The sequence below is a fragment of the Denticeps clupeoides genome, chromosome 16 (assembly GCF_900700375.1).
Source record: "Denticeps clupeoides chromosome 16, fDenClu1.1, whole genome shotgun sequence".
Classification (NCBI taxonomy): Eukaryota; Metazoa; Chordata; class Actinopteri; order Clupeiformes; family Denticipitidae; genus Denticeps; species Denticeps clupeoides.
Genome location: NC_041722.1, coordinates 1,850,620 through 1,869,706, shown reverse-complemented (window position 1 = coordinate 1,869,706; position 19,087 = coordinate 1,850,620). Strand labels below are relative to the sequence as shown.

The 19,087-nt window shown below is 40.6% G+C and overlaps 3 protein-coding genes across 8 annotated transcripts in view; 1 reads left to right on the top strand and 2 right to left on the bottom strand.

Annotated features, from left to right (window-relative positions):
- The window catches only part of pacsin3 (protein kinase C and casein kinase substrate in neurons 3), a 28,175-nt gene extending 15,111 nt beyond the window's left edge, over positions 1 to 13,064 (top strand). For 3 of the 4 annotated variants that reach the window (XM_028955902.1, XM_028955903.1, XM_028955904.1), the window contains 5 exons: positions 726 to 901; positions 3,447 to 3,567; positions 6,793 to 6,920; positions 10,577 to 10,740; positions 12,001 to 13,064. In XM_028955902.1, coding sequence (XP_028811735.1) covers positions 726 to 901; positions 3,447 to 3,567; positions 6,793 to 6,920; positions 10,577 to 10,740; positions 12,001 to 12,116 — 705 coding nt within the window. In that variant the 3' untranslated portion in view covers positions 12,117 to 13,064. The remainder of the gene's footprint in view (positions 1 to 725; positions 902 to 3,446; positions 3,568 to 6,792; positions 6,921 to 10,576; positions 10,741 to 12,000) is intronic. The other variant, XM_028955905.1, reaches the window with a different exon arrangement.
- fadd (Fas (tnfrsf6)-associated via death domain) lies at positions 13,005 to 16,137 on the bottom strand. Its single transcript, XM_028955906.1, has 2 exons — positions 15,577 to 16,137; positions 13,005 to 13,593 (listed from the first exon to the last, which is right to left on the bottom strand). Exons 1-2 carry the CDS (start codon positions 15,860 to 15,862, stop codon positions 13,325 to 13,327), a joined length of 555 nt encoding a protein of 184 aa, XP_028811739.1. The 5' UTR covers positions 15,863 to 16,137; the 3' UTR covers positions 13,005 to 13,324.
- A 1,297-nt stretch (positions 16,138 to 17,434) lies between these two features.
- The window catches only part of ano1a (anoctamin 1, calcium activated chloride channel a), a 41,035-nt gene continuing 39,382 nt past the window's right edge, over positions 17,435 to 19,087 (bottom strand). For all 3 annotated transcript variants that reach the window (XM_028955741.1, XM_028955743.1, XM_028955742.1), the window contains 2 exons: positions 18,808 to 18,913; positions 17,435 to 18,388 (listed from right to left, as the gene is read on the bottom strand). In XM_028955741.1, the coding sequence (XP_028811574.1) occupies positions 18,188 to 18,388; positions 18,808 to 18,913 (307 nt within the window). In that variant the 3' untranslated portion in view covers positions 17,435 to 18,187. The remainder of the gene's footprint in view (positions 18,389 to 18,807; positions 18,914 to 19,087) is intronic.

The window sequence follows — 19,087 nt, the reverse complement described above, 5'->3', positions numbered from 1 at the left end:
TATAGCGCATATTACAATATTCGCTATATGATCACTAAATATAGTGGTCATAAAGCAACTATGCTGGACCTACAGCACAGATTCTATTCTAGAGTATAAACAGTGCTCTACTGTGGCTTTTATTCAACTATTTGGATTGTTAGGAGCTGTCTCATTTATACTCTGTAATAGGATCTTCACAATGAAATTCGCATGAACGGGCTGAGACTTGACTCTCAAACTGGTTTTACAGGCAAGGAAGATAATCAGTAGGCTGGCCAGCCTGTGTTTGTCAGTTAGGAGTATGTTCCAACAGGTCTTTGATTGTAGGCTGTTTTTATTTTGTCTCGTTGGTTTTGTTTATAGGATTTCATAGGATTTATTGCAAATGAATTAACTTGTCAAATGCATTCTGTCTTGTATAGAAACTCATTTTCTTTCTCCCACTCTGTCATGGGGTATGAAGTAGCCTTCTCCTTGACAAGACAGAAAGGTTCTGTCTTGTTGAAACCAGAACAGAGATAGTCGGATGACATTTTTTATTCCATAATTTTCAAAGATTACATAAGCGTTGAGGGACTTGACCGCCACATGTGGAAAGAAAAATATCAAGATCTAACAAAAACACCACAGGAATCAATGCATGTGTCATACTTTCCCAGTGTGACTCACACATGAGAGCATGAGATGGGTTCAGGTGTTTCCCTTTTTTTCCCCTCTCCTCTTTTTTTCTTCCCCCCTCGCAGGCTAAGGATCGATATGAGAAAGCCCTAGAAGAACTGAACCGCTGCAACCCACGCTACATGGAGGATATGGAGCAGGTGTTTGAGATTACCCAGGAGGCAGAGCAAAAGAGACTGTGCTTCTTCAAAGAGGTGCTGCTGGATATCCACAAACATCTGGATCTGTCCAGCAGTGACGGGTAATTCATCCACCAAACATTTGTCTATCCATCTCATGTTGAATGACTCCGGTTGGTGACCGGTGGCTGATAAGAACATTGCTCCATTCACACTATAAATCAACTCATCCAGGACCCACCTCGAGAGCAGGGTGATGAGGAAAGGCAATGATGGCTAACTCTTTCAAACATAAAATCAGATCAAGTGTGGCTAAGGCAGGACAGTTTCTTGAAAATGAAGGCATGGAGTAGACCACAAACGCCAAGCCAACTGAGCAACATGAGCTGCATGTACCTTGTAATGGAATCTTCAAAGATGAATGCCGGTCTTGCACATAATAGACAATGAATACTGCAGAGATAAACAAAAGGAGAAAAAAGTGCTCAGCATGACCCATTTTTGTCAATTATTTCAGTTCATGTCCAGCTTCCAAAGTGATTTTTATGAGGGGCCGTTTAGGAAATATTTCAGACTTTTGTTACACAAACACATGTGAAACACACACACATTCACATATGAAACTGACAAGCATGCATTTATACTACTGAAAACACTCACACAGATACATATGAAACGCTCACACAGATACATGTGAAACGCTCACACAGATACAGGTGAAAACCACACACACACACACACACACACACACACACATATGAAATGCTCACACAGATACAGGTGAAACGCTCACACAGATACAGGTGAAAACCACACACACACACACACACACACACACATATGAAATTCTCACACAGATACATGTGATGGATTCACATATGTAACAAACAAAAATGTAAATTTTCACTATATCCGGAAGGCATTTCACTATATCCGGAAGGCATTTCCCTATATCCGGAAGTCGGTTCTATGGATTCTATTTTGGCGACCCGATTTAAAAAGCGGTAATTGTATTTTGCACGTGCGCAGTCCAAACCGAGTCACGACGTCGTTCTCCCTTCCTGACGGAAGATTCTCTGTCTCCCGAGCGCTGCCGCGCTACTTTAACACAGTTTAAGTTTCATTTTTGTTTGTTACATAAGACCTTTTTACCTGTATCTGTGTGAGCATTTCATATGTGTGTGCATGCTTTCACCTGTATATGTGTGAGCATTTCATATGTATGTGTACGTGTTTTTCACCTGTATCTGTGTGAGTGTTTCATATGTGTGTGTGCGAGTTTTTAGTAGTATAAATGCATGCTTGTCAGTTTCATATGTGAATGTGTGTGTTTCACATGTGTTTGTGTAACAAAAGTCTGAAATATTTCCTAAACGGCCCCTCATAGATTTTGGACTTTGACTGAATTGTCAAGGCTTGCTTGTTTAAAAGATTTAAATGCACTGGGTGAATGATTAAGGCTGGGCAAGTTCATGCAGCTTCTAACTTGCTTACAACTACATTTTTCATAGCAATGTGTGCTTAGCTTATATTTGTAAAAAAAATATCCAGTAAATAACCATAAATAGTTCAATTTGTGTTTCTTTCAATTATTATTTCATTCATATTTTGATTCACCTTTCCCCCACATAGCTACCTATCAAAGGTTTGGACACACCTACTCATGTATGAGTCTTGCAGTTCTTTCATATTGGAACCTGGGACTATGGAAAAACACACATTAGTTTATGTAATAAACCAAAAAATCAGAAAACAAAGCAAAAAGTTTAATATTTGCGTCTCTCTAAATCATGGCGTTTTTGCCGTGAGTGCAGTATTTCACACTTTTGTTTTCCAACAGTCCTGAAGGTTTATGCTGAACACTTTCTTATCATTCACTCATGTTAATGAGCATGTCCAGTGGCTTTTGATTACAGCAGTGAAAAAACAGAAGGTAAAAAGAGGCAAAAAAAAAAAAAAAGGATTAATCAAACTTCACTTTCTCCTGATACAAAAATACTAAATATATTTTAGTATATATTAGATTCTTCAAAATGGCTCCATCTTAGTTTCCATAACTGCATAGGTCATAACTTTTGACAGTGAGTTAGACCATTAAATAACACAAGGAACAGTATAAATCATTAACAGCTTTAGATTCGTCTGAAGCTCTATAACAGACAGTGTGTGTGCTTACAGAAAATTAAGCTGCTGCTGTTATACATTAACTGAAACTCTAGTTGAGAGAGAAGGGGGTTTGAGCAAGAGGTGGACAGAGTGACACAGAGAGGACTAGCTGTTGCTCTAAAAGTGCAAAACATTCTGCTTTATTAGTATCCATGGATTCATGTCTCATTTCTGTTTGTCATGATGCAGATGAATTTCCTTGTCTCTGTTTCATAGTGGTTGCTCCAGTCCTTGTTTAAATGCGGTGTGTTATGGTAGTATGGTAGTTTAAAGAGCACATGAACTGTTTGCTTTAGTAGCTGATATGACTTGGAATTGGCTGGCCCATTTGAAGTCAGAGGAATGTGCTGCAGAAAAGCAAAGCTAATATTTACCCAACATAATCAGCAATATTGATACGTTGTGTAGTGTTCTGTCCCAGAAATTCATTTATATAAGCATAAAACCAGCCTCATTCTATTGTAAACGCATTTTTTAGATCAAAAATTTCCCCTTTGGCAGGTTCAAGGCCCTGTACCGTGACCTCAGCCAGACCATTACTGCAGCCAGTGACGTTGAGGACCTTCGCTGGTGGAGGAATACACATGGGCCAGGCATGAGCATGAACTGGCCCCAGTTTGAGGTACAGAAGAGTGGATAGTGTCAATCAAAGAATGAAGTGGTAGCTGCTACCATTTTTATTGGCCTGATATGTGACTGCATTAGTATTCCAGCCTGTGGGAGAGAGACTGTGAATGGAGCCCTTGTTTGCACAGTAAAGGAGTGGGCTATGGAATGTTGCATCTCTCCATTTCATCCAGTCAGGTTCTCTACAGCCTTCCACCCTACTTCACCAAACCCCCTGCACCATGCACACAGAAGAATACACTCAATCCATGTGCTCTGATATAGTACATAGATATGTATTCACAATTATTTTATAATAAAAACCCTTGCCTGCCAGTTTTTGCTATAGCATATATTCACTGTAACATTTTTTGGATAATGGAGATTGGAACTACTGTGTAAAATCCTCTCAAGCATATTCCAAAGTTACAATTGGGTGAAAAATAAAGTGTCATGCTTTATGCTTTATGCAAAGAACATGACCCATTATTTTATGATTAGTCCAATGAATCTTCTCATTGTCATTATGAAATATGCCTGTGTCATCAGGAAAGGAAAAATCGATTTATTGAAAAGCATGGTCATTCAGTATGGTGTTTGGCTGACTTTACCTTTTTGCCACATTATGTTGCTACAGACCTGAACAAATGAAGCAACCCAAAATCATTGCCTCCACATGCAGGATTTTGGGTGCATCACATAACCATCTCTTACAGGCTTAACCATAACCATCTTTTACCAGCAACCTCATCCACCCCCTATTGCCTTCTACATCTCAAACAAGGGTGGTAGTTGGACTCTAGAATGGCTAGTCTGCTGGTAAAAAAAGCTGGCTTCATTTCTGCTTTTTCTAGTCTCCACTTCCTGGACTTCTTCATTTCTCACATCAAAAATGAATCCAATCCTAAAGAAATCAATCACTGATCCTGCAGACATCAACGAGTACCAACCAGTGTCTCTTTTCTCATTTCTTTCTAAAGTCCTTGAGCACTGTATCTACAATCATTTCATCTGTCTCAGAACAACCTTCTGGATCCCAACTAGTTTGGTTTCAGAACTGGTCATTCTACTGAGACGGCCCTTCTGGCTGTTTCTGAGAAGTTGCCAGATCAGAAAAACTAATCTATTTTAAGCAATTTCCTTTGGAATTAATGAAGTTTTCTGATTCTGATATTCTTATTCTCCTCGACCTCTCTTCAACATTTGATACTGTTAACCACAAGACTCTTCTGTCCTTCCTAAAGAGACTCAGACTCAGCATGGCAGTGGTTTGCTTCCTACTTTGAACGGTCTTACCAAGTGACCTGGAAAGGATCTACATCTGCTTTACACAGACTCTCCACTGTTGTCCCGCAGGGCTCAGTACTCCATCCTCTCCTTTTCTCCCTGTACACAAGATCACTTGGTGAGGTCATTTTCTCACATGGGTTATCCTAACACTATTATGCTCATGACACACAACTCCTCTTTCTTTTCCTCCCTCAGATGTACATGCTTCCTCCATGATCTCGTCATGTCTAACTGACATTTAATCTTGGATAGGTGGGTGGTAGTGGCCTAGTTGGTTACACTAGCGGTTAAGGAAGCGGCCCCGTAATCAGAAGGTTGCCGGTTCGAATCCCGATCCGCCAAGGTACCACTGAGGTGCCACTGAGCAAAGCACCGTCCCCACACACTGCTCCCCGGGCGCCGGTCATGGCTGCCCACTGCTCACTCAGGGTGATGGGTTAAATGCAGAGGACAAATTTCACTGTGTGCACTGTGTGCTGTGCTGCTGTGTATCACATGTGACAATCACTTCACTTTAACTTTAACCCTAAATTGCTCCAGGGTGACTGTCCCTGTAACTACTGATTGTAAGTCGCTCTGGAAAAGGGTGTCTGATAAATGCTGTAAATGTAAATGGATAGCAGGGGCAGCGGTGACCTAGTTCTTAAGGAAGCGGCCCCATAATCAGAAGGTTGCCAGTTTGAATCCCGATCCGCCGAGGTGCCACTGAGCAAAGCACTGTCCCCACATACTGCTCCCCGGGCGCCTGTCATGGCTGCCCACTGCTCACTCAGGGTGATGGGTTAAATGCAGAGGACACATTTCACCATGTGCACCGTGTGCTGTGCTGCTCACACCAACTATCACAAGTGACAATCACTTCACTTTCTCTTTCTCAATAATCTAAAACTCAATCCCACCAAAACCGAACTAATATTCATTCAAGCAGATTCTTCACCTCACCAGGATCTTGCTATCAACCTGGACAACTCACAGATCTCTCCTCAGCAACTGCACGCAACCTTGGAGTAACTATATACAACCAAAATGTCCTTCTCAACATCACCAATCTTTCCCGCTCATGAGAGCTATGCTCTCTCCACTGGCTCATAGTAGCTGCCTGCATCAGATTCAAAATGCTGAGGCTGGCTTTCAAAGCCAAACTTGGGGTTGCACCAGCATACCTCAGCATTCAGCACCTTGCATTCTCTGACCCTCCAGTACTATCACCTGGTCCCTCCATCGCTGAAGGTACTCATCTAGACTTTTCTCTGACTTGGTGCCTAGGTCGTGAAATTAACTTCCCCTCGGGGTCAGAACAGGAGTATTTTTAAATGGCAGTTTTTCCTCTTTAGACAATACTTAGACTAGAATAAAGTTACAAGTTAGTCTATCTAAAGTAAGAAAAACTATAATCTAGCAAATAAAATGCTTTGTATTCATAGTTGGACCAGAACTGATTACTTCATTACTAACATTAAAGCACATTGTAAGTCGCTCTAGATAAGGGTATCTACCAAAATCCGTAAATAAAAATGTTAATGTAATGTACTATAGAAGTATATTATTACTTTTGAATACAGTAAATTTGCTAAAATGTAATATGAACTGAACACTGAATGCTTTATTTTTGCTTTATTTATTAAAAGTTAATACAAATATTATGTAATCCCTCCCCTTCCCAGCTGTATATCACAAAATTGACATTGTGTAAGGATTTCCTACTCTACTTTGTCTGGTTTGCTGCAAATGACTGGTTTTGCTGTGCTGGGATCCATTTTGGGATAGGCAATCTCATCTGGACTCGCAAATCATTAGTTTTCACACAAGGATGCCTACAATCAAGCTGTAAATCCATCTGGGGGTGGTGGTGTGGTTGTTCTATTTGTACCCCTTTATTCATGCACTGAAGCACAATCACTATGAAAGACACATGCCCAGTTCATGTGTGTGTGTGTGTATGTTCATTCAGGAGTGGTCTCCCGAGGCCAATCGCTCGATCAGCAGAAAGGAGAGGAACAGTAAAGCTGATGATGTGGTCACCCTGACCAACATAGTCTCTGCAGTAGAGGAATCACACACATCACAGGAGAACACCAGGTACACACACACACACACACACACACCTCGCCTTTATTGGCCAAGTATGTGAGCGAACATGTACAGGGCATTTGATTCCGGTCACTGGGTTCTGTCAAGCACAATAGTATAATATAGTATAGATAATAGTATAGTATAGTAATAATATAATAGCATAATAGTATAGTAATAATATAATAGCATAATAGTATAGTAATAATATAATATATATTCTAATATCTTTTATACAGAAAAATACAACGATTACAGAAATAACACCACAAGTGTACATAAAGTGCAGTCATCCCTCTTCATTGACATACTTGAGCTGAAGCTCAAAGTCGCCCCAGAGCACCAGGCTCCTCTGGCCTTCCTGACGTCCCTTTTGGACAGTGTGTATGGTTTCTGTATAAACAGTGTTCGTCAGTGTTTGTGACTCTGGGAGCTGCAGGAGGAGGAACACTGACTTGTTATCCAACCTCATTGCTCCCCTGGGGAAGGGAATGGAAAATAGCTTTTCCCTCTCTTGTGAAAATGAACATACTGTATTATATGTCATTAAGAACATTGTGATGTCCATGAATGTGGGTGTTTGTTTCAATTGTGGACAATATCTGTGTCACTAAAACAATGTATATTGCTGGTTGCTTAGTAAACATGCTTATTTAAATTCTTGTTACACAGGATTAGTTACAACTTCCTGAAGGAGATAGCTCAGCAGAATCCATGTCTGTCAACAGTAATTAAGGTCTGCCAGTAGGGGACGTGTTACTTTGACAGACTTTTTACATTTTTAGTATGACATAAATCAGAAGTATTGCTGTCCTATAAGCACTCGAGCAGCAGAAAGGTAGGATTGATGGTTTGGTGGAGTGTTGCTTTGGGTAGTGTGAAAAATTGTCTATGCCATACAGATTTGGTGGAACATACAGCTGGGGCGAAAAACTGGATCGTATTCCATCTGAAACAAAGGGCCTAAATAATAGGTCTGATGTGGACATGGTAGAGTTGAATGATTGGGACAGATTAATTAACTGTGGGCAGTGGTGGCCTAGCGGTTAAGGAAGCGCCCCCATAATCAGAAGGTTGCCAGTTTGAATCCTGATCCACCAAGGTGCCACTGAGGTGCCACAAAGCACCGTCCCCACACACTGCTCCCTGGGCGCCTTTCATGGCTGCCCACTGCTCACTAAGGGTGATTGGTAAAAGCAGAGGACAATTTCATTGTGTGCACCATGTGTTGTACTGCAGTGTTACACAATGGCAATCTCTTCACTTTCACTTTCAAGTACCAAACAGGGAGGAAGTAGATGCCATCAAGTTTACATTTACAGCATTTGGCACATCCAGAAATGTATTCCCTCACTGAGAACAGAGACCATACTACTGTTCACTACAGAGGAGGAAAAGAGCATAGTTTTCTATTGCTAGTGTGGACCAGGATGCTGTGGAGACAATACAACAAAGTTTGATTCAAGAACTTTGACTTTGTCACTGTGCACCCACTACTTAGCAATGGGCTAATTGTAATTAATGTCCATGAGAAAACCACACAGTGCCATTCCATTTTCTATTCCATATTTGTTTCACTTTAACGTTTGGCAATATAGATGTGATTTGTGTTCTGTATTTAAGTGGATTTCAAGTCAAGGATTTTGACTGTCATGTGTTAATGCACATTTTTAATACAAAAAGAGGCGAGGGTTGTGGGGTGGTTCTGGGGATTGTACATGGTTTTGTGCAGAAATTTGTATTTGCAGCAGAAATTAAAATTGGATGACAATGGTTAATAGTGAAAGTGAAGTGATTGTCATTGTGTAACACTGCAGTACAACACATGGTGCACACAATGAAATTGTCCTCTGCTTTTACCAATCACCCTTAGTGAGCAGTGGGCAGCCATGAAAGGCACCCGGGGAGCAGTGTGTGGGGATGGTGCTTTGCTCAGTGGCACCTTGGTGATTACGGGGCCACTTCTTTAACCACTAGACCACCACTGCCCCAATATATATCTATTGCACAATATTTCAAACAATACCAGATCATTACACCTGTTCAGATCATGGCGTCAAGACATGTTATATAGGACTAGATAGGACTGTGAGGAAGTACCTCTTACCCTATTTTATCTAACTGTGTACTATGTACAGTACAGGCCAAAGGTTTTGACACACTTCTCATTCAATGTGTGTTCTTTATCTTCATGACCATTTTCATTGGTAGTTTCTCACTGAAGGCATCAAAATTATGAATGAACACGTGGAGTAATGTAATTAGCAAAAAAAGGTGAAATAACTGAAAACATGTTTTATATTCTAGTTTCTTCAAAATAGCCACACTTTGCTCTGATTACTGCTTTGCACACTCTTGGAATTCTCTCGATGAGCTTCAAGAGGCGATTGGGTTTAGGTCCGGTGACTGAGGAGGCCAGGTCTCCACTTTTTGTTAAGTACATAACTCCACATGTGTTCATTCATAGTTTTGATGCCTTTAGTGAGAATCTACCAATGTAAATGGTCATGAAAATAAAGAAACAAAATGAGAAGGTGTGTCCAAACTTTTGTACTATATATGGCTGTGATGACTATAATCCTTTACTTATGTACTTAGTAGTCTAGTGGGTAAGTCTGTGAAACAGAAAACAGATTCAGACCCTAGTTACTACCATTGTGTCCTTGAACAAGACGCTTGCTGAGTGTCTCCTGGGGGACTGTACATGATTGTAAGTCACTCTGGATAAGGACCTCTGATAAATGCTATAAATCTAAATGCAAATTTGTTTTTGTCTTTTGAGTCCATGGATGTGTGGCTATTGTTACAGATGTGCTATAAGTAAAATTAAAAACTGAATTTTTGAGGATACAGAAAGTGGCTTTCGTACACAGGCAGGTTCGCCTCACAGAAGGGATATCCACTATCAGAGCTTCAGTCTGTACAGTCCTACCATCAGCCCCCCCGCCCCACTGACCCTGGCAGTAGTAATGTACCAGAGAGCAGCAGATGCGTTTCTGACAACTCTGCACTCTCGTCCTGGAGTGGTGAAATGGCTCTTCTCTGTTGTCTGCTGCCCTCTGCTGTGATAAAACACCAAGCTGCCCATGACACTCAGTGGGGTGCTAGTCTCTGAACCTGCTGACACACTGCAGGCCATTCAGGGTGGGTGTGGTGGCATTTGCAGAACATCGTTGCTTCTGGTGCCCCCTCTATTTGTTAATAGGGCAGCTACTACATAATGTTTCTACATTCTACAATTACAGCATTTATGAGATGCCCTTATCTAGAATGACAATCAGTAGTTACAGGGACAGTCACCCTGGAGCAACTTAGGGTTAAATGTCTTGCTCAGGGACACAATGGTAGTAAGCGGGATTTGAACCTGGGTCTTTTGGTCCATAGGCAAGTGTGTTACCCACTAGGCTACTACCACCCTGTTTTAGGCCCTGACTATGATTATATTCATTGGTAGATTCTTATTCATTTGTTTGTAATTAATAAACTATAGAAAATTGGCTGCATCATTAAGTCAGTGTTGATAATCACAATTAAGAGATATATGGGCAGCACTCCATGCATTCTTCATAATTTGAATTGGTTGACAAATGGAGGACGTAGTATGAATGAAAATGTCATTGTGATTCAATGAGTGCTTCTAAAATATACTTCTGTCCTTCCAACAGAGGTGGCAAAGACTACTCCTCCGACTGGTCTGATGAAGAAAGTCCCAAAAAGTACATAGCAGAGAACGGCGTTGAGGAAGAGGAGGAAAAGGTAGCGGGTGTGCGCGTGAGAGCTCTGTATGACTATACAGGACAAGAGTCTGACGAGCTGAGCTTTAAAGCAGGTATTAATCCCTACTAATGCTTATTAACACACAGACACAGACATCTCATCCACAGGCCTTCCACTTCCCATCTGGATCTCATAAAGGAGAGATGGCTTGCAGCACTGCAGCGCTTGCTATTGCTTGTTATGCCTTTATGATTGAAACACAATTGGTGATTGTGGCCTAGTGGGAAACAGACTGGTATACAAAGTCACAGGTAATCCCGAGATTATCCTGGGGGTCAGACCCTGGACAAGGAACGATTTAGCAAGAACACACCCAAAATTACTGAGCCACCATCTGATTGACTCTCATCAGTGGATGGTGAGACAGTTTGATGCATGCAAACTGAGCAGGTTCAGGATTAAAATGACACTTGGGGTGTTTTGCTAAAGGTTGCTTAGCAAGTAGCAACTTTTCTGGCAGTAACCTAATGAAGCATGGATGAAAATCTCAAATTCAAAACCTTTTTTTTATTTTTACAATTTAAACAGAAAATACCCAAAGTATCATTTTAATAGCATGACTTATTATTTAAACCAAACTCACCTGCCTGATTATTTGTTTAAATAAGCAATCCATGAAATTCTTTGAAATTGATGATTAAAATTAATTATGCTTATGTCACTCTCTGATTATTCATTTTTAATTGAGAAACAGTCACATTGAATGTGTTGACATTGAAAGATGCATGTTCTTTAATTTGCAAGAGTGGAATGCACACTTAACATAATCACCATTTTCTTTTTAAATCCAGCACCATTATCCTTTAACTGGAAACAAATTCCTTTGTGTGCTTTACAAGATTAAATGACTTTTTTTCACCACAGGAGGTTTTTGATCTTGTTGACTGGAGCAGAATGGATACAGCATGTTTGGGGGTTTAAATATGTGTTAAAAATCATGTTTTGTTTTTTTAAGAGAGGGAGAGACACTGGTAGTTTCAGTGGAAGTAGATCTCTATCTAGGTTGAATAAAAAATCTGCTCCTAGTCAGTGGCACCAACACTTTGGCTCAGGAAAAGATGGTCTAAAACAAAGTGTTACCAGCACCTTACAACTGCCTTGGGGGATGAGGGTTATAAATGGTGTCATTTGTTCATGAGTTTGTTAAATGGAATATTACATCATTGATGCTTTTGCAGCAGTTAAATATATTCTGATGAGAGAAGGCGCTTGAATTCCTTGTTTGTGTTTAGTTCTGCTTACTGGAGGATGTCCCAACATTCATTGCAGCGTTCCCTGAACTCCACCAATGTCATGTTCCTCTCCCTCCCAGGTGAAGAGCTCCTGAAACTGGGGGAGGAAGATGAGCAGGGCTGGTGTAAAGGACAACTGGACAGTGGTGAGGTCGGCCTCTACCCTGCTAACTATGTCCAGATTGTTATGTCCTGATGACCTCTACCCCAACAACATTAAACAGCAGCAGACTCTATTCACATGAAGCCACACAGCTTTGACTATGGAGGTGGACCGCAGCATCTGTAGCCTGGCAATCTGGACCTTGTGAGGGGAGGACCGACAGTCCACACACACATGCGCGTCACATGCAGGTCTGGACTGACTATCTGTGGTCCAGTAGGTGTAACTATTTCTCCATGACTGATATTTGCCTGCCCAGTGCCTTTTTCCCCTTTTAACCACACCATCCTACATTGTTGGTAGTGTGAAGACCACCTTCCATTAAGAACCTTTGGCTGAGATGATATTTACCTTTACACGGGGAGTCCTTATGAAACTCTTTATTTGAACTGGCTTTTTTACTTTGCAATTGGTGTGTAAATCTTTACATATTGGTTTTGTTTTCTGTAATTATTTGAGTATGTAGAGACTTAGATGCTGGTCTTGTTACGAGATGAATGTATAGGTTTCTGTCATGCCAAAAAACATTATTTCCACACCGTATTTTCCACTCTAATTGAAGTGACTGTGCAAGCTTAGGTCCAACATCTTGACACAGATGGTCTGGGCTGTTTTAAGTTTATCATTTTAATGTATTTTTTTTAATTTCCGGAACAAATTTCTTTCCTATGAACTGAATGAGTTCGAATCCATTAATGTAGCTATTTCAGTTGATGAAGTGGGGATTTAGTGTGTTTTTTTTTTTTTTTTTTTTCCCCTAATCTGTTTAAAAGATCTCCCCAAGCCACCTTTCTGTCTTCCTTTGTTGTGAATGTGGTTTTATATCAGACTACTACAACATGTACTAAGAATGAACAACTTTTGGATATTTGCATTGTATTAATATTGATTGTTGCTGTTGAAATAAATAGAAACCTCTCATTTGGGGGAAAAGGCACTCATCTTTATTATCAATAAAACAGAGTTCGTTTGTACAAAGTTTATTCTTCTGGTAAATACCTACAAGAGATGCTTTATTTATACTAATTTTAAATCCCCTCCGATATATTAACACCTCTCTGTATGGTTCACATCTTTTCAACAAGTCAAACATTTAATTTACTTAGCCAATCTGTGCCAAGCAAATCCCACAAAAACACATGTTTTTTCACACCCGAATCAGCATATAGCGTATAAAACTGTTGAATGTCGGAGATTGATCAGGCACATACCGAGAATTTATTCCTTTTCAAGAGTCAAGTTCAAGTTCTGAGCTCCTTCTCCACTTCGTCTGCAGTGTAGTTGAGGCTGCAGGAGCGAAGTGCCTGGATCAGGTTTTCAACACGAGCCTCTGCACTGCGCAGCTTCTTCCACTCGACCAGGGCGCTTCTACCCTGCTCTTCCAGTGTGAAAGGATATTTTTCCCTAATGGCCTCGACCTGGGCGTCGGTCAGTCCCAGCTTCCTTGCAACTTTTCGCCAGTTCATTCCCAGTTTACCTCCAATGATGTTTATGGCCAAATTCAGCCTTTCTGCAGTAAAACAAAGCACAGAGTATCAGAGTATATCAGTGATTTATTCATGTTCATTTATCCATGTTCAGTGTCGCCATAACAGATCATATAATCAGGAAAGAGATTAATGAATTGAAATATTTAATTGTAAAACTACATTGACCTGCCTTGCAAATAACTAATGAATCCATAAAACTAACATATTGTGATCTTAAACCTTCTAATTTAAATAATCTGACTAGTTGCATAATTGTGTTATTTTGCACTATTTGTCTGCACGGTTTTAGGATTACTGTTGTGACATTAAAACCTTTACAGTAACATAGATAATATCATTGAGTCGTAGACAGTACAGGGAGTGCAGAATTATTAGGCAAGTTGTATTTTTGAGGAATAATTTTATTATTGAATAACCATGTTCTCAATGAACCCAAAAAAACTCATATCAAAGCTGAATGTTTTTGGAAGTAATTTTTAGTTTGTTTTTATTTTTAGCTATTTTAGGGGGATATCTGTGTGTGCAGGTGACTATTACTGTGCATAATTATTAGGCAACTTAAATATATACCCATTTCAATTATTTATTTTTACCAGTGAAACCAATATAACATCTCCACATTCACAAATATACATTTCTGACATTCAAAAACAAAACAAAAACAAATCAGCGACCAATATAGCCACCTTTCTTTGCAAGGACACTCAAAAGCCTGCCATCCATGGATTCTGTCAGTGTTTTGATCTGTTCACCATCAACATTGCGTGCAGCAGCAACCACAGCCTCCCAGACACTGTTCAGAGAGGGGTACGGTTTTCCCTCCTTGTAAATCTCACATTTGATGATGGACCACAGGTTCTCAATGGGGTTCAGATCAGGTGAACAAGGAGGCCATGTCATTAGTTTTTCTTCTTTTATACCCTTTCTTGCCAGCCACGCTGTGGAGTACTTGGATGCGTGTGATGGAGCATTGTCCTACATGAAAATCATGTTTTTCTTGAAGGATGCAGACTTCTTCCTGTACCACTGCTTGAAGAAGGTGTCCTCCAGAAACTGGCAGTTGAGCTTGACTCCATCCTCAACCCAAAAAGGCCCCACAAGCTCATCTTTGATGATACCAGCCCAAACCAGTACTCCACCTCCACCTTGCTGGCGTCTGAGTCGGACTGGAGCTCTCTGCCCTTTACCAATCCAGCCACGGGCCCATCCATCTGGCCCATCAAGACTCACTCTCATTTCATCAGTCCATAAAACCTTAGAAAAATCAGTCTTGACGTTTCAGCTTGTGTGTCTTGTTCAGTGGTGGTCATCTTTAAGCCTTTCTTACCTTGGCCATGTCTCTGAGTATTGCACACCTTGTGCTTTTGGGCACTCCAGTGATGTTGCAGCTCTGAAATATGGCCAAACTGGTGGCAAGTGGCATCTTGGCAGCTGCACGCTTGACTTTTCTCAGTTCATGGGCAGTTATTTTGCGCCTTGGTTTTTTCACACGCTTCTTGCGACCCTGTTGACTATTTTGAATGAAACGCTTGATTGTTTGATGATCACACTTCAGAAGCTTTGCAATTTTAAGAGTGCTGCATCCCTCTGCAAGATATCTCACTATTTTTGACTTTTCTGAGCCTGTCAAGTCCTTCTTTTGACCCATTTTGCCAAAGGAAAGGAAGTTGCCTAATAGTTATGCACACCTGATATAGGGTGTTGATGTCATTAGACCACACCCCTTCTCATTACAGAGATGCACATCACCTAATATGCTTAATTGGTAGTAGGCTTTCGAGCCTATACAGCTTGGAGTAAGACAACATGCATGAAGAGGATGATATGGACAAAATACTGATTTGCCTAATAATTCTGCACTCGCTGTATTGTGATGTATTCGCGGTCATAATTTCACGGGTTTCACACAGATGTGTGTACGCGTGTATATATATATATACTCAACTTTACGATGCATGTGGTGGTTTGCGCAACGTCAGGAAAACAGTTTGAGATCCACAAACCTGCGTCTTCCCCTTCCGGGGACTTTGAAGGCTGGTATTCGGGATCGTCGATGATTTCGGCGAGATCGTGACGCTGAATCCTAACTAGCAGATTTCGCAGGAACTCCGCGTCATCGGGCCCGATCTTGTTGAGTTGTTTGAGGTGCTGGAAGAGATCTGTGCCGCTCTTCACGCGCTCTAGGTGCTTCTTCCCGATCAGATCACTGCATAAAAACTTCAAGCTGTTTAAGTTGTCGTCCCTCAGCTCGTTGGAGATCCGAAGCAGCACTCCGTTGAACGCGTCCATCTTCGTTCTTGTATAATGAAGTTTGCTGGTCAGCTTGGATGCGTCTCATAGAACAGACAAGTGTCCACACCGCATCATAGCGTGGAAATTGTCTGCTACAGGTTTCTCAGATTAATGGACAGTCATCTGTCTGCTGGCAAGACGGTACAAGCAAACTGTTTATAAACTCGTTCAACGCGGAGTCCGGTTGCCCACAAATTACGACGAGCAACTTCAACCGATCAAAAGAGAAAGCAGGAACTTTTTATGTCGGGAGTTTTTCTTCTGCGGCTTAACACCGTATCATGTGCGACGTATCGCCACCTGCTGTCGTGGAGGACGCTTACAATGTTCGTACAGTGTTGTACCGAATTCTGTAACCGGTCAAAATTCAGTGACTTGTTCGGTAAACAAGAAAAAGCTCATCTTTCTCTACGATCTTCCGCTGTGAACCCATCTTTCAAGTCAACTCTCTTCACCTGAACCGAAATAAAAGAATAACAAAATAATCTAAGAGCTATTAAGTTCACATGGTTGTGGCTTAAATTGTGGTTAAAAAAAAAAAAGTGAAGTGATTGTCACATGTGATACACAGCAGCACAGCACATGATGCACATAGTGAAATTTGTCCTCTGCATTTAACCCATCACCCTGAGTGAGCAGTGGGCAGCCATGACAGGCACCCGGGGAGCAGTGTGTGGGGACGGTGCTTTGCTCAGTGGCACCTCGGCGGATCGGGAATCGAACCGGCAACCTTCTGATTACAGGGCCACTTTCTTAACCGCTAGGCCACCACTGCCCATTATTTCATCACCACACGAATCTGTGCTCCTTTATTGATTTTGACTTTAATAAAGAGAATTAGTTCACAGGTTGCATTAGTTGGATTAGGATAAAAAACTTTTGTGGCAAGTAAGGGGACATGCTGACTAAGTTTAAATATTGGAATCAACCCAAACCAGATGAATGTAATCAGCTTTTATTAGTCTTAAATAAACTTATGTGTGTTATTGGGCTACATATTGTGTTTCCTAAAGTGATCATCTGAGGAGCTGTTGTGCGATTAAGTGGAGCTGTCCGCTATCTCCTTGACCATCTCTACATAATTTTATATCGCATGTATTCAATTTTTGTATGTGCAGGTTGACCTGGTTCAAGTGGACATGTCCCAATAGGACATAATCGGCAGGTAAACATGCAGAAGGAAACAGTCCACATGATGTAAATTCACTTGATTCTTTGTTGGCCAGTCTGTGGCATAGCAGGTCATTGTCCATGTGTTGTGGAAAGACATTTCTTCAATATGCCTTTCTCAAACTATAAAAGACACCATGAACACTATCCCTGCTAAGACAATATGGAGTAAGGCTAGGAGAAGTCATCCCTACCAAAAAAATCCTAACTTTTGTGCACATTTTCATGTCTTAAGAATAGATCTCATTTAAATGCAATAAATATAAAATTCCAGTCAGAAATGAGTTGGATAATTGTATAGCTAAAAGTCAAAGCTAACTTTCTTTCCAACATTTATAAAAGGCAATATATATTTAGACTGAAGACAATCAAATATATTGAGACTGACTCAGACAAATATTTTGTAAATCATTTTCAAATTTCACTTATATTTATTTCATCACTAGACATTGAAATGACTATAAATTATCTGACATCACAAACTTTCCTGGAAACTCCTGCAAACATTTGTTTGGATGCACCTACTCATTTATGGGTCTTGCATTTTTTACATTATAGAAAAAAGTGAAGACATGGCTAAGAAATATCACATGAAGTTATGTAAAAAAAAAAAAGCAAAAAAAAAATAGCAAACAAGGCAAAAACAGTAGTCATGGAGGTAGCTTTCCCTTGCTACAAAAAATAGAATCTTGCGTTGGATTCTTCAAAATGGCTCCACCTTAAGTCTCCAAAGCCGCCAGAGAGTAGGTGCGCCCAAACTTTTGACTGGTAGTGTATAACATTGTTAAACAGCTTGTTAACTGTGCATAAAAAGAAAACTAAAACACAAGCAGTAAAAAAGTTTGCATATCTTATCAAAATGACACATTTAAATGTGCCTTCCATTTCCTTAAAGTCTTGAGTAACCTTCTCACTGACATCATCCTGGTCCAAACAGAAGGCCAAAATATATATATTTTTATGTGTCTAAACGCTTTTCAGTAATTAACATTCAAAACCATGTGTTGACTACAATGCTAATCCATCCAAAGCAGCTAGCATTTTAGCATCAGCATAAAGGTTTTCATCAAACTATTCTAAATGCTCATTCCCAACATTTGAGCGAGGCAAGACTGTGCACAGGTAATCACTCAGCGGGTGGGTGCTGAGACTCTAGATGTTGTTGGAGATACGTCGCGATCGTGGCTGACATGGACTTTCCCCCTGGTTGTTCCACAGGATCCTCTTACCCTGTTCCTCCTTCATGAACATCTCCACAAACAAGGTCCTCTCCTTTTGCATTTGAACATTGATTTCTTTGGGGATGTCCGGAATAAGCCAGTCCACAAAGTCACTCATCAACATAACAACATTCTGCAAAGAAAACAGGAGGGAGATGAAGAAGAGAACCAAACTTGTTCTTCACAGAAGTACACAGTGTACACAGGATCTTGCACTGACAGCCTGCATAACTGGTGCTAGCAGTAAAGATGATATGGGCAGTTCGAGCAATAAATCAGTTTTCTGAACACATGAGTTTACGCAAAAAGAATAGAGGGCTATTTATTCAAGTAATTAACTAATTACTGTGAACTACTTCATCTGCACTACTATGACAATGAAAAAACAACTTTCAACAGCAAACTACGTTACTGCTATAACAGCAGTGTGTCTGTTAAAGACGGCAGTTTCATTGTGCATTCCTTGAAGTGCTGTTATGGCATGTCTGATGGAATGTAAAGGCTGAAAGTGTCTGAAACATGCAGCCACATGTCCTGAGGAGCAACACTCACCTGGAACACAATAACAAAAGCTAGTCGGGCGGCCAGTATGCACCAGAATTCCCTTGAAAAATCATAGGGTGTGTCCGACCATGGAGAATCTCGATAGTCCTTATATCTGAGGGAATATGCACATCTGAGAATTACATGGTTCAGACTGACATTAAGAGCACATGTTTGTCGTGTCTTATGCATTGTGAAAGAAAGGTGAATACCACTTCACTGGCAAACTCGCACCACTATGTTTGTCAGTTACAATAGAACAATATTGCTATGTAAGTCCCATCATCTA